The sequence below is a fragment of the Prionailurus viverrinus genome, chromosome B2 (genome assembly GCF_022837055.1).
Source record: "Prionailurus viverrinus isolate Anna chromosome B2, UM_Priviv_1.0, whole genome shotgun sequence".
Classification (NCBI taxonomy): domain Eukaryota; kingdom Metazoa; phylum Chordata; class Mammalia; order Carnivora; family Felidae; genus Prionailurus; species Prionailurus viverrinus.
In genome coordinates, this window is record NC_062565.1 from 63,617,113 (window position 1) to 63,633,089 (window position 15,977).

The following is a 15,977-nucleotide window of genomic DNA, read 5'->3' on the forward strand; positions in this document are numbered from 1 at the left end:
CAATAAATGTGCCACATTTTCTGAAGATGTGAGATGAAGATTATAAATTAAAATGTAACTTCCACATAGATAGTGAAAGTTAAACACATTCTAGAGCGAAGCCACATCAACTTTAAAATGTCGCTTGCAAGGACTAAGACTGCTGTCTTCATCCTGATGCTGCCTTGCGGTTATTGGTCATAGAAAAACAATTTTTAGAGATGGGCTCTGAGACAGAGCCACACTGTGAGCTGCTGCTACTCCACGGCAAACCGTGTTGCAGCCCGGCTCTGTTATCCCTGGGGTTAATCCACTTCTTCAAACCCCGATCATGTCTCCTTTCGAGTTGTATGAAAACCGGCTCAGGGAACTAAAGGTCCACCTTTAATAGCTAGCCTACTCTGTGGAAAAATATATATAAAGAGCTTGTAAAATAAGCTTTACATAAGGTAAGAAGGGAAACATGCACGGTAACAAGAAAAACAGCTCACTGTGAATAGAGCGGCTAACGTGGAAGAAATTCTCATTGCTCCAGAGCTATTTATTTCATTTATTTGAAAGCCATAACTGATGCTCCAACTCCATGTGAACAGATTAATACTGAAAAAAGTGCTAGTCACAGTTACGACGTGCACTTTCTCAAGCCTTCATTTACATATTGACACATCTGTTTGACTCACACTAAAATATCTAAAAACATGTATATGGCCTTACTCCACAGGACTTAAAATTAATCCAAACCGGGAACATTTAAAAGTAGTATTGACAACACGGAAGATTAATTAATACTAAGCAAAGTGAACATAACGCCAATTAGAAGTCTCCATGTTTCTGCTTGAGTATGTATAAAATGTACATGCAGAAGGGGCCTTGGTCTTAACATGTTAGTGTAGTATCACATAAAACATGCCAATGAAAACCCAAAAAATATGAACATGATTTAAGATTTGAGTATGATTTCAGGCATATTTCTACTAGCTCCCACTGAAAATGTTTCACTGTGTTTTGCAGAGTACTTTTTTAGGGAAAAATGCTTTTATTAAAGGCTTAGCCTGAACTGCTAAAAGCTTTAGTAAAATTTATTTGTTCATTATTTATGTAGTAATATCCTTGGAAAAAGACTCTCAAAGTAATATGGCAGAGCAAGTCTCACTGTCCCTTCTTTATTAGTCATGGAAAGAAGGCAGCAGGTGACACTGAAATACATCTCTTCTCTAATTAGCTGAACATTTAAATTTCAAATGGCGAAGTATTTGTTCTCAGGGAAAAACTGATCTGTAACCTTTGGCCAGTGCAACACTATATGTTTTTAATTAAATATTAGTGTTATACTGGATGTGATAGGACAAGAAAGGTCAAGTCCGGTTACCTGGAATCATACATTTCCAAATTCATGATAGCACTGCTGGATAAAATCTGAGGATAGTACTCCTTTCTTCCCATACCCCAAATTTCAAGAAAACTGACAGAAGATGCTGCTTTAAAGGAACCCAGTGACAATACAGGGATGGAAGGAGGGTGGGGAGAGAAAGTCCTTTAGAAAAAAAAAAAAGACTGTATCACTTCTAGAGTATAAACTATGTTGTAAATACCGAAGAAAAATTAGGGGGAAGTCCTTTATATGATCAAACTACGCTTAATGAATAAACTTAGTGCTAGAGACATTTTCCAGGTTCCAAATATAGAAATATATTTTTCTTCCCTTCAAAATAAAGTTTATCTGCTAGAGCCAACTCAGCCCAACCCAGCCATAATTCAGTGCTGCTAAGACCTTCCCAGAGAGCTTCCTGAACGTTTCACCTTTGTTTCCTGTGGCTCCCAGCCCTCGCTGTACATTAAAATCACATGGGGAATATTTTTAAATCCTGCGGCAAAAACCTATTAAATCAGAATCTCTGAGAATGGGACCCAGCTGTGGGCAGTTTTTAAAGCTCCCCAGGTAATTCCGCTGTGCACCCCGAGCTGAGAAACACAACTTCAGGCAGACTCTACTGGCATAGTAAGTAAACAGACATTCTTATTTCTTAGAAAATAAGATGGAACTTGAGGGGAGTTCTCTTACTAATTCAAAATTAAGTTCTACCCCACATACACAGACTTCCTTTTGGCCAAAGAGAATAGGACTGTGATTTCTACAGCCCCTACAAGGTGTTTCCAGTAGGAAAATGGGTGACTGCACTACACCAGTGCATGTAGCAGCACAGGAATGAATCATCTGGAGGCTTGTTAGAACGCAGGCTGCTGGACCCCACCTACAGAGTCTCTGATTGGATCAGTGGGGTTGGGGTGGGCTAGAGAGCTTATATTGCAAAGGGGGTCCCTGGTGGTGCCGATGCTTCAGGGAGCACTCTTGCAGAACCACTGCTCTAAAGGAAACTTACAGGAAAGGCTGAGGAGTCATCTGTGGGCTCTGGTGCAACTGAACCAACTAAGTCAACAATCCACCGGAGGCAGCAGAGTTCCTTGGAAATTATTAACAGAGTGAATGTGGCCTACCCACAGAGTACCCACTCATGAGTTCCTCAACCAATAGCTAAAAGCAGGACAAAGATGAATGACTATGTGATTCTTTCAAAGAAAATATTCAGTTCTCTTTAAGAAGAGCTCCGAGCTCTCTTCATATTTCATTTTGTCCAGCCCCTTGAAAGAAAGCTTGGAAATTGTGCCAGCCTTACAAGAGGTTCCAATTAGGGCTCATTTTTTCACATACAGCAGTGCACATGCCAAAAAAAAAAATCAAATATAATTAACAAAATTGTTCCAGCTGAAAGTGTAGTTAGCCAAATGCATCAGCAATTCATTTATAGATCCAAAAAGGCAGCTTGCTTGCCCTCTGACCATTCACACCATAATATTTATCCCTAATTGGAACACCACCGTTGAAAGAAAAACAAGTCTGTCTCTGATTTCTGATGCCATGCCTTTCTGAAGCTTCCGAGAGAACCGTCGGTCACTCACCGTAAGACAGAAATTCCTGATTTTATTCAGCTCTCTCTGTAAATTATCCAGGGCACACACCCACGCAAGCTGACATACTTACTCACCTCAACCAGCAAACACCATCTGAGGCAACCAGTCCTTCTGCAGGTCCTGCTGAATACCTAACACACTCTCACAATCCTATATTTCTGCAAAATACTGATTTTAAAGGCTTAACTTGCTTTTAAATAAAAGGGGGAAGAAACAAACTTGTTTACCCTCCCTGAAATGTTAAAGAAGGGGAAAAAGTTAGATTATACCTCAGAGCTGGAAAAAATCCATCAGAACTAAATATCCAGTGTCACTTTTTAAAAGAAGAGGGAGGCAGCTTCAGTTCATGATGTAATTTGTCTTATGTCCAAACAAATTTCGTTAGTTTAAGTAACGGATACAAACATTCTAAGGCTGGTTGCCATCTCAGAAGAACTCTACAAGGATTTTAGAGTCTCAAAACAAAAATTAAAAAAGCTGGTTGATCCTTTACAAGATCCTGTAAAATTTATTTTGGACTATGACTGAAGTACTAAAAATCAAGGGACCTTAATTCTAGTTTTTGGTCTACCGTTGTCATACAGCAAGGTCAAGAGGATGTCATATAATAGTTTTCTGATCTTGGAAAGATGTGTGAATACATCTGAAAAAGGACAGTGTATGTTCTTTTGTTCCACCTGGGCAAATGACTTACCTTTAGGCCCCCTCAAACCAAGAGCACCAGGGGGGCCTTTAATGCCTGGGAGGCCACGAAGTCCCATCTGGCCCGGGAAACCATTCTCTCCAGGAGGTCCTGGGGGACCAGGGGGTCCAGGCCTCCCAGGGAGGCCAGAGGCTCCTGAGTCCGGTCGCTTGAGACTAGCAGCCATCTCAGCAAGATGCTCTAAAAGATAATAAACAAAACAGCCCATAGAAGTCAGAAGCATGAAAGTGACTCAAATGATAAAAGGGGTATTTCAAGTGTCTTTTTTTCTAAATGTGTCCCCAGAGCTTCAAAATTGGTGGCGAGAAGTGAATAAAGTTGGATCATTTTTGCATGGACTTTCTGCCAAGAGGCTTCACTGGTGCTGTTTTATTCAGCTCTCCCTGGATATATTTGGTCTTGCTGTTTTGAGACAGGGGAGGAGGGGGGTGAGAAAAAAAAAAAACACAGCAAGTCTTTCTGATGGGTATTGTGCTAAAAGGAAGAGTACGTCACCTGAGTCCTGGCTGGTTATCTGAAAAGCCAGGATGGGAAGAAAATGAGTTTCTTAACATAGGTAGAAGTGGATATCCAGAAGCTTTTGAAAAGCCAAGGACATTGTCCAGAATTAGCATTGAGACAGTAGTTGAGACCTAGCCCCACAGTTTTAGTTTGAAGATACTGAGTAAGCTAAAATATCCTGAGCATTCACAACTTCTTATAGATTCCCCTCTCAAAAGTTTTTTCATGCTTGGAATAGACAACAGACACTAAAAATAGCTTGCTTCCTGGGAATGTTCATAGTCTGTCTTAAAAATTAATAACTGTGTGGGCTTTTTCAGGAACCATTAAATAGATTAAGAATCATCCACTAAAATGATGAAGAATAAGAAATCTTTCCTATGAAAATACTCTATGGGAAATATGCCAGTATAATGTTTTTTTAAGGTGTGAAGGAGATTATGATTTGGAAACAAATTCCTAACCAACATTTTAAAATTGTTTAAATGTGAACATTCTAGTTTTGCCTTATGTAAAACTTAACATAAAATTATAATTTTCTTGAGATATAACATATAAAATTGAAATATTCTTTTAAGATTAAGTGTCTGCAATGAAGAGACTTATATTGGTTTTCAAATATAGAGTGACAATTTCATTCTGGGAAAGCTCTACAAGTCTACCAGACAAATTAGGCTATCTCATGAGCATACAAAAGAAGAGTATCGCGACAGAATTGGTTCCAACCAGAATAAGTTAATTATTTGTTAGAAGGCCTCCATGTTATAGGATCTCCCAAGTTTCTTTGTCCCCAGTTTCCTTTGCTATGTGACTTTAGAACTAGACCATTTCTGAAAGAGCTATGACAGACAACTGCTGTAGCCATAGATGAATTTAGACAAAGGTTAGCAAAGTAAAAATATATCACCATTTTAGTAAAATACTAGTTATTAATTTTCTACCTATGTTATACATGAGTAGAGATAATGTCCTTATGCTTCTTATGGGCATGAAGACTGTCAATTATTTCACATATAAGCTACACAAAGAGCCAAAGTCAGTGCCTTATACACTAAGTAGTAGGATGTTAAGGAGGGGGAAGGATACCTGAGAATTTGTGTTCCAAAGGGGGAAAAAAAGTGTGTGTGTGTGTGTGTGTGTGTGTGTGTGTGTGTAACCTTTTTTTTTTTCAGGCTATAAGGTTTTGTGTGGCAACAAACTGGATAAAACAATATTAACATTATTCAAGATCTCCCACCTTTAAAGCAAACAAAAGTCAAGACATTATGATTTATTTACCTTGCATGACTCTCATGCAAACCTGCTTTATGTGCTGATCTGTTGGTGCTCTACCCTGGGACAGAAAAAAAAGACGGTTTGTAAACAGAACCATAAAGAAGACATTGTTAAATGGTAACCTGACAGACTCGGCAAGTGACCAGGTGGCTGGATTTACAAGAGAACCCACCCACACTGCTGAGGAGTCTGGGCCAGCCTGGCTCCCCACCCCTCTTCTGGTGCTGTGAGACTAAGTCTCCAACGGGAAACCCTGGGGACTGTCCGCCACTCACTGGAGGGCCCTGGATGCCAGGCAGGCCGGTGGCACCCTGCTCTCCCTGCACGCCTCGCGGTCCAGGTGGTCCTCGCGGTCCTTCCACTCCGGGAAGCCCCCGACTGCCTTCAGGCCCCCTCAAGCCAGGGTCCCCAGGGTTACCCACCTAGAACACAATGGCACGTTAAAAAACCAGGGCTATCCACAAGTATTGTTCTGCTTCGTGTTAATACAAGACTTACATGAAATTTGGGGTTTGCTTACATTTTATCTCCCAAGAGGTATTTGCTCAGAGGTTACTAATATTCTGCTCTGAGAATTCCAGTCTCTAAGAATTCCAGTCAAGTAAAGGTTTTCAAAATCTTTCTTTTTGGTAGAGTTACTATTTCAAAATACTCATTGAAATAATATATTTAAAACCACATTTTTTTATACTTTAAGCCACTTCCTAAGAACAAGTTAGTTTTTAACAAGACTTATTCAATTTTTGGTCACAAAAAGGCCACTGACTTCCTACAAGACAGGTTACTTTGTATGTCACCAATACAGAAAGCATAAAATAAAGATATTTCCAAGAACGTAAATTATTTAGCTTTATAACATTCTGGAGAATTTAAAGAAGCCAAATGTATCCAGGAATTCTAAAATACTAACATTAACTAAATACATTTAAAATCCTGCACCTAACACGAATACATTTAAAATGCTGGAACAAAAAAAAAATGAGTCCATAATTTATTGAAGTATTGAGGAAGCTAAAAATCTAAATACTAAAGAAGTTGAAAAATAAACTATTTCCTTAGCACAAAAGCATATAACAGTTTTTTTTTCTGAAAGCAGACCACTAAAAGCATTTTTTAAGGTTCCCATCTACAATAACTGCTTTAAAAGAGACTAAATTAATTCACTTTCTGTTAAGTTCCCTGTGGTAGAGTTTATGGCATAGTAGTTAGTTACAATGTGCCATTGTTTACAGAATAAGAATGAGAAGATAAAAGGACAGGAGGCATTAAGGAATGCTAATGCTCACTATAAAGTTCATAAAGCAACTTAACCCTGCTTCCTTTTCATATGCAACATTCACCTAGAAAGAGCCAACTTTTTTAAACCTTCAAACGTTGTAAGGAAGGGAGAAGGTGGTGAGGCAGGGCTTTCACTAGACACATCTGAATACAGCTCAGCAAGTATGCCTTTTCCAATCTTTCTTTATGAAAAAGTGATACTCATCTAAGTCAACCTGTCAGAATTGCTTCTATGATGAAATTATGGCTTAAAGACTTCCTGAAAGACAGTGTCAGCAGAGAGAACTAAGGATGTGCTGTGGAGGGTTGGGAATTGTCAAATGACTACAGTGCAAAATTTTAACAGCTTCTAAAACTGCCCAGAGGAGAAGCCAAAGTGAGTCTGGAAGTGCACTAAAGAACTGGCAGGGAACAAAGGAAACCAACTCAGAGTCCATCATCTTGTTGACAATGTCCGAAATACTTCTGGAACAAGAGACAGGACATTTTGATGAAGAGATCAAGGGCCAGCATGGCTAAGGCATCACAAGGGTCCCGGGTCTTTGGAAAGAATCCTTCAACTGAATAGTGGTATGCCAAAGTAGAAACTGGTGTACAGACTTCACCTACTTATCAGGTTGTCTATGCTGACATCACTGAGGAAGGTGAAGTGTGTCTGCTCATAATTATTTCCCTATTCTGGGACAACACACTTCAGCTGCATCAGTATTACATGGGTGGTGTCAGATAAGAGGGGTAGGAAGGGAGGTGATAAATCAAGAGTTAACTCCCAAATTTAAATGAGACTCATTTTGATCACTGCATTGTTCACTCACTTTTTCCTTTTATAACCAGAATTCTTACCATTGAACATTACTGATTATTTCTAAAGAGGGAAGTAGGATTTTTGTTTTTTTTATTAACTTGTTTTATTTTTTATTTTTTAAAATTTACATCCAAATTAGTTAGCATATAGTGAAACAATGATTTCAGGAGTAGATTCCTTAGTGCCCCTTACCCATTTAGCCCATCCCCCCTCCCACAACCCCTTCAGTAACCCTCAGTTTGTTCTCCATATTTATGAGTCTCTTCTGTTTTGTCCCCCTCCATGTTTTTATGTTATTTTTGTTTCCCTTCCCTTATGTTCATGTGTTTTGTCTCTTAAAGTCTTCATATGAGTGAAGTCATATGATTTTTGTCTTTCTCTAATTTCACTTAGCATAATACCCTCCAGTTCCATCCACGTAGTTGCAAATGGCAAGATTTCATTCTTTTTGATTGCAGAGTAATACTCCATTATATATAAAAGCTTTTACCACATCTTCTTTATCCATTCATCCATCAATGGACATTTGGGCTGTTTCCATACTTTGGCTATTGTTGATGGTGCTGCTATAAACACGGGGGTGCATGTGTCCCTTTGAAACAGCACACCTGTATCCCGTGGATAAATGCCTAGTAGTGCAATTGCTGGGTCGTAGGGTAGTTCTATTTTTAGTTTTTTGAGAAACCTCCATACTGTTTTCCAGAGTGGCTGCACCAGCTTGCATTCCCATGAAGTAGGATTTCTATTACGAAGTCCTACCAAGGTTTACTCTATGTTTTTGTCAAGCGTAAGATATTTCTGTCAAAGATTCTTAGGTATAAAGATGTTACTTGAAGCTTGAGACTATCAATGGTGTTTAGAGGCAGTATGTAAAAGGTGACCTAATACTTTTTAATTCACGTGTATGTAAAGAGCCCAGAGCTGGCACTGTAACCAAGTCTGGGAGGGAGGGTCCTCTGGGGGAAAGTCTGGCTCAGGATGGGGCTAACTGCTTAGGCAGGAGGTAGGTGTTCTAAGGAAAGAGGAAGAGTGTTTCAGGCTAGGAGAACAGCACAAGGCATTACACAGCATGCCAAGCAAAAAGCACTGCAAACAGATGAACTTCCAGAGAGGTAGAGGTGAGGTTGGCAAGGCAGAGTCCACTTCATCCAAGACTTGTATATTTTGCTCAATGTCTGATTTTATTCTACCAAATGTTATTCCTGAAGGGTTTATGCAGAGGAGGGATTAATAGTGGGCTTTATATTTTTATCTAGATGACACTGGCTGCTATGAGGATAACGTGTTGTACGGGACAGAGAACAGTGGAGATTCCAGAAACAGGAGGGACAAAAAGATAAACCAGAAGCTGGTGGTGGCGGCATTTGAGGTTAGAGTCTGAGCTTCATCTTTTCTCCTTATACTCTTTTAAATTTCTTTGTATTAGATGTGCATTCCTTTCAAACTAGCAAATCACCCCAGGTTTGCTGGTTTCTGTAACTGGTTCTACTAGTCTTGTTGTAATAATTGGTTCTATTATTGGTTCTATAATTCTGAATACATATAATCTCTAAGGACATCAGTTTAGTTTCTGTAAAATGATGAATGAGATGATCATTTTCTAGCTTTAATAATTGTCTGTTATATTTTCTTATGTATTATGACTTTGTTACTTCCCCAACTAGAACACACAGGAGATTGATAAAATTACTGAAATATTTGCAATGGTAAGACTGCCAATGAAATTTATTTATACTCTTGTCACCACAAAGGACAAGTCAGTCCTTTTAAAATGACCCATTTGGGGCACCTGGGTGGCTCAGTCGGTTGAACGTCCGACTTGGGCTCAGGTCATGATCTCGTGGTTCACGGGTTGGAGACCCACATCGGGCTCTGTGCTGACAGCTCAGAGCCTGGAGCCTGCTTCAGATTCTGTGTCTCCCTCTCTCTCTGCCCCTCCACTGCTCATGCTCTGTCTCTCCTCTCTCTCTCTTTCAAAAGTAAATAAACATGAAAAAAATGACCCATTTGTGAAAGAAATTACCATGTATTCTCATTGAGCCACTTGTGAAAAAACTTCCTTCAGAGTAGTTAGTTCAAAAGGTAGATCCATTTACATTGTTGTGAGGTATTTTTTTTTCCTTTGGATGAATCCATTACTCAAAGAATAAATTTAGACATTAATTTCCTTGAAGGTAAGTCCTTTAAGAATTGAATTTTATAGAGTGATTTCATAAAGCAGAGTATTACATTTTCTGTAGTTTTATTGATATTTTTATTTTTTATACCATTATTATTCATTGTACTTACAGATCCCTTTGGCCCAGGTAATCCTATATCTCCCTAAATCAATAAAAAAAATTATATTAGAACAATGCATTCACATTTGATAGTCTACTAAAAACATTTCAAAGGTTATTGTGCTGCTGAAATCTACAGAAAACTATGAACAGATGGACCCTGGCACTGCAGAAAAACATTTGATTCAAAATTTGGATTCTAGTACCAGTTCCACTACTTAACTTTGTGACCCTCTGTGAGCTTTATAACCTCCTAGCCTTTGGCTAACCTGTTAAATAACAGGGTTGAATCAGAGCTTTACAAGGCTCCAACTAGATCTAAAATGCTAGGTGTGAGAATTAAAACGTGTAAGTCAAAAGATATCAAACTAGCATGCTATTTCAAAACACAGTAGACATTTAAACCTGATGACTTCATTTTTGAAATTCTAACAGTGTTTTAAAACTTATCCCCAAAAGTCTATCAAACCAAATATGAATGGTTTTATGCTTAAAAAATAAAATTTGGAAATCTCCCACCCCTAATTCTAGATGTGAATTCAGCTCAAGTTTTAGCACATCAGTTCATCTCCACTACAAAACAGAATGACTTAAAACATCCTCTTAGCCCATAAAATGAAAAATTTTAACAGAAAATAAAATTAAAATAATCCTTTTTCAAATTTACTTAATAGAGAGCTTTGCCTAATTTAGATGCTACATTTATATTAGTTCTAAATCCTGATAATCTGAATAAAACATTACTAGAATTTTTTCCTGCACTAAGTGCTCTCTGGAACTATTTTATGAGAAATCTGTTACCACTCCAAAGGACCAAACGTAAGTTTTCACATTAGGTCATGTTAGATTGTGTCAAAACCATAGAGATGAGCCAGCAGATCTAGCAGTTCTTGCAATAAAGATAATTTTTTCTCATTCTTACTGCCTTCCTGGAGACTTAGCAGCAGCATCCTCTGGAGATGGAGGTCACGTCTTTGGAAGGTTTTAGACTACAGAGAATACCTACAGTCACACTTGTGAGCCACAGCTTTGTAACCCTAATAAAATTAATTTTGTTTCCATGATAGGCACTATTCACAGACTTTCTATAGTCCTAAAAGAATCACTTGGAATGTCTAGGTGTAAAGCCACAAGAAAATTCACCACCTATAAGAGAATACTTTATTCTCCAAAGGCTTAAGGCCAGGTCTATCAGTTTTGGGGTGTTTGCCCTGTGCTTTACTTGATCTTGCCTGCAGTCTTGGGAAGTCATTAGTTTATGTAAGAAACATTGTAGCCACTATAGAAGTCAGCAAGTGACAGTAGCAAAGAAAAAATATGTTTCTAATACAATTAGAAATCAGTACAGCTCATCATTAACCAGAACAAAATGTCTTACAAGTTCACCCCTTTCTCCTGCTTCTCCTTCTTCACCAGAGGAACCCTAAAAATTAAGATTAAAAGTCACATTTTTGAATTCTCAGTCCCTTGCCTCAGTTTTAACCAGTCAACATGGATAAGCATTCCTAAGTGCCCACAGTGCCCCCTGGATCATGCAGAAATACAAAATGCTCCCAATGGCTTCTCAATCTGTCAGTGGCTAGTCTAAATCAGAAGAGAGCCTAGAGAAAAGATAGAAGGCGAGGTTGAGTTTCTTCTAAACTTAAGGATTAATGATTGTATCCAGCAATTTTAAAATTAGGTATTCCTTGGGGCACCTGGGTGGCTCAGTCAGTAAGTGTCTGACTCTTGGTTTCAGCTCAGGTCTTGTCTTGATCTCATGATTTCAGGAGTTCAAGCCCCACATCGGGCTCTGTGCTGACAACATGGAGCCTGCCTGGGATTCTCTCTCCCTATCTCTCTACCCCTCCCCCACACACTGTCTCTATCTCTCTCAATATAAATAAACTTTAAAAAATAAATTAGTAAATAAAATTAGGTATTCCTTGAAAAAAAGGCTTTCACTGTAGAAAAAGGAACCCATAAAAAGGATTAATTATAATTCATGTTCATAATTTATTTGTTAAAGTCTTGATACAGAAGAACTCAAAATATGATGATGTGGCTATAGAAGACTCTATCAGTTACAAGTAAACCAATCCTGTGAATCAGAGCCAGGGACACTCTTTTCATAGGAAGGACAATGTGTGGTCTTGGAGGCAGAGCCATCATCAGCTCCAGCTTATTGAAGTAGTAGATAAGGTTACAGACAAAACTAAATTCTAGCTTTCACACACTATGAAGCACATTCAGCAAAACTGCTAGCCTCCATCTTTTTATTCACACCATAAACCAGCCAGTGCCCCCTGCTGGTGAGGTACATTAATATGCATTACTCACTGCATCTCATATTCTTCTGATTGGACCCACCTGTTCACCCTTTGGACCAGGTTCACCAACTGCTCCCTGTATTGAATAAAATATAATACTTTTTCAGTATTTGGAGATAATTCAACTACATAATTTCAAATGAACCAACTTCCCATATCAGGCTGGCAGACAAGGACACATATGAATGATGTGACAGACGAGGTCTTGCTCCTCTCCTCACAACCTAACAACTGTCAGGTGAGACCTGGAGAAACTGACAGTTGTCCAAAAGCTGAAAACTTGGGGTGTTCTCTGTTCATGCCCACATAAACCTGACTGGTAGGAATGTAAATTTAAAACTAAACAGGAAGTATTATTACAACTGAAATTTTTACTTTTCTCAACTTTCATTTTTTCCTTCTGAGAGATTATTATGTTAGATTTCTTTTGCTTCTTGATCCCAACTCTCAGTAATTTAGGATGCCTTTCTTGATCACTGTCTATGATCATTGCTATAAAAATCTCCACTGCGCCAAACACACAGCTTGGTTTCTCATAGTAAAAATCAAAACATAAGGAACTTTTTGGAGGGCTGGCTTACCCTGTCACCTTTCATTCCAGGAAGTCCAGGGGGGCCAGGCAAGCCAGGGAGGCCAGGACTACCCAGAGAACCCTGAAAAACAAACACAGAATCTCCCAAATCAGTGTTACTGCAACACCGCAAGCATGCAAGGCAGACACAACCTCGGGTATGTTGACTCCTGTCTAAAATAAATGTGCTGTGGTTGGTATAGCTCTGCTCCTCAAATCTGCCTCTCTCCCACAGTCTAAGGAAGAAATAGGCGAGTCCCTCCACCCGCTCTGTCCCACCTCTGAGGTCCTCAGTTCCCGGGTTTGCGCACCACCCCCCCAACAGTGGGCTCTTTCAGTGGAGCCCGTGCAATGGTAGTGCTTCTCTGGCTGTGTAAACAAGCCTACTCAGAGAAGTCAAAGGCAGCATTCACATACTTCTCTTCAATTTCAAGAACAACCAGAGGCCAAATGTAGCACTTCGTGTCTCTCCTCGTTTCAAAATGTATGCTACAATCCACACTGATTCAAACACCCTCTGGGGGTATCCTAGATATAATGTGAAATTCCGCATTTACATTTTCACACATTCACAGCACAGTAGAAATCAAGCAAGGATGATTAAATCACTCTTCGCACATTGTTTTTCTCTCCTTGCTTATTTTTACAAGTTGACCATGTTTTGTATGAAGCGTATAAACTGCTGGAGACTGGAAATACTACTCACCAGTTTACCTGGTGGTCCTGGGGGTCCCACTGGTCCTATTTCACCTCTGCTGCCCTGGAAAAACACAAACATGACTGTCAACTGGACTGTTTGCCAGAACTCAAATGCTTAATTACTATGTCAATAAAATAACATTCTGCTTAGGTTTTTGTTTAAATATAAAAGTCATCAAAGTATTCTCCCCAAGTTCAACGTTGTTACATAAAATGCCCACAGCCTCCCCACTATTCATCCTTCAGTGAATGTGTTAACTGTTCCTTGTGATTACAAACCATTAGATAAAAATGATGTCTGATACAACCATGTGAAATGACAATTAGTAATTTTCAGCATCTAAGTCACACTATAACTTATATTACGGCTATTTGTGTATATGTTTTATCCTCTCATTTAGATTATTTGCCCTTGAGGTATAGGTATATTACTTTTGAATTCCACAGAATGCCTAAACACAGAGTAAATTTCAGGTCTACGGTACATTTTAATGCACCGTCTGGTAAAAGATCTTGAACCGCAAAAGAGTGAAAAAAGAGAAACAGGACAGGGATGTTTATCTTTAAGTTACTAATGCAACTTCAAAAAGAGATAATAGAAATTTACAAAGTTTCTGACATACAAAATTCTTTGTTCTACACATTCTTGTTCTAAACATATCTTAAAAGATTAAATAAACTTTGGAAAGTACAATTTATAATGAAAATGCACCAAAAGGAACATTTCATTTTCTGAGCCAACTTCAATTTTTTATTTGAAACTCTAAGCCTTTTGAGAAAAGGAGACATGAATTCCTCAATTTCTTTCCCCAAGAACCTCATACGGTTTTATGCAGTCTGATAAACGTTTATTTTGAACACATATTCAACTAAACTGAACACAAGGCTATTGGATAAATAATCACATTTCCTGGGCAGTATAAATAAAAATGAAAGTAGTCTTTTGACTTCATTTTACTTTAAAATGACACAAAAACTTCATATTAATTTTTGATATTTATATATTTTTTAATGTTTATTTATTTTTGAGAGAGAGAGAGTGCAAGCAGGGGAGGGGAGGGGGGGCGTAGAGGATGACAGCAGAAAGCCACATTCAGGGCTCAAACTCACCAACCGGGAGATCATGACCTGAGCCAAAGTTGGATGCTTAACCAACTGAGCCACCCAGATGCCCCTTTGATATATATAAAGATTATCCTGATCTGGCCATTTTTACTATTCATTTATCTGTAATTTGAACTAAGTGTCAAGATCTATCATCATTCTGAATTTCCAGTTTTTTTTAAAGGATTAAGAAATGTTTGCTAAATTACAGGTCTCTAGCTTGGAGCTATAATTAAGTGGCAGTTGTTTCAAATGAATTACAGGTGATTTAAATGAAAAGCTCTTAAATACTTTATAAAAAATGTTTATATAAGTAGCTTGTCTAGTATATAAGTTTGTATGGTACATTAGCCCTTAACCCTTGTGAGCAGCTTAGAAGCCTGAGGCAGCGTCCTTTGAAGATGGCCACTGGAAAGATGTAAGAAACCAGCCACTGTGATAGATTCTATCCATCTATAAATATAAATATAAATATAAATATAAATATAAATATAAATATAAAGACTGGATTCCATCCCGTTAATTTAGCCCAGCACTTGAAAGTTCAAGACAGATTTTCTTCAGTATGTCTGTTCTGCTGGCATTTTCAATAATTTCTGAACTGCATCATGATTAAGATCCTAAATGTCATTGGGCTAACATGACTTTAATTCACAGAATAATTAATAGTCATCAGTGGGAAAACTAATTAATGATATCAGAAGAGGAAAGCAGTTCTTGACACAAACTCAAGTATTCACTTCTAAATAAGTGAACCATTATGCCAAAATAAAGATGATTGATGTACTTTTTTTCTCTTTCACAAACCAAAGGGCTAAGTTAAAATAGAGGATTGTATAACTTTTCATTTCTTTCTTGTAGGGATTATTTTTCCAGTCAAAGACAAAGATTTTTCTCTGCTGGTATCTTATTTTTTCTGTCTTTCAGGAGCTCTTATTAGTCAATTCGTAAGTGTTTTCCAGCTGCTGACAGGACCTTGGCAACACATATGAATGGCTCAGAACCCCAGTGTAGACAGTCTGTTCTGCTGAACTTCTACACCCACAAGCCTAGCACACCCAGAGGACTAGAGTAGGACTAGAGGATCAGTAAAATTACAAGCATTTTTCAGCATGTGTTACTCATTTTTATTTCTCTTCCACCCTTTAAATTCTTGGCCATATTATTTTATTTTTTTCAGAGATTAATTTTATTTATTTTATTTTGAGAGAAAGAGAGCATGAACACTTAACTGAGCCACGCAGGTTCTTGGCCATTTGAAACATAGGTATTTCTATAGAAATCATCTCAAGTTTGACAAAGGTGATGTTTATTTTCACAACAATGACCAAGCAGTTACAAATAGAGTGTTAGGACAAGATTTTCTGATGGCCATTCTTAGGATTTCTATGTATTCTAAAAACATTTTCTAAGTTCTAGAATTTCACCTGTGAGTAAGATGAACATGAGTATTCAAGATATAAATAGTAATCTTTAAAAACATAGATTAAACACATGTTGTAGG

The 15,977-nt window shown here is 38.1% G+C and overlaps 1 protein-coding gene across 1 annotated transcript in view; it reads right to left on the reverse strand.

The window, feature by feature from the left end:
* COL9A1 (collagen type IX alpha 1 chain) overlaps positions 1-15,977 on the reverse strand; it is an 88,074-nt gene that overhangs the window by 12,571 nt on the left and 59,526 nt on the right. Inside the window, exons 29-36 of the mRNA XM_047860197.1 lie at positions 13,377-13,430; positions 12,681-12,752; positions 12,140-12,175; positions 11,169-11,213; positions 9,801-9,833; positions 5,704-5,850; positions 5,432-5,486; positions 3,644-3,832 (exon numbers count right to left, since the gene is read on the reverse strand). Coding sequence (XP_047716153.1) covers positions 3,644-3,832; positions 5,432-5,486; positions 5,704-5,850; positions 9,801-9,833; positions 11,169-11,213; positions 12,140-12,175; positions 12,681-12,752; positions 13,377-13,430 — 631 coding nt within the window. The remainder of the gene's footprint in view (positions 1-3,643; positions 3,833-5,431; positions 5,487-5,703; positions 5,851-9,800; positions 9,834-11,168; positions 11,214-12,139; positions 12,176-12,680; positions 12,753-13,376; positions 13,431-15,977) is intronic.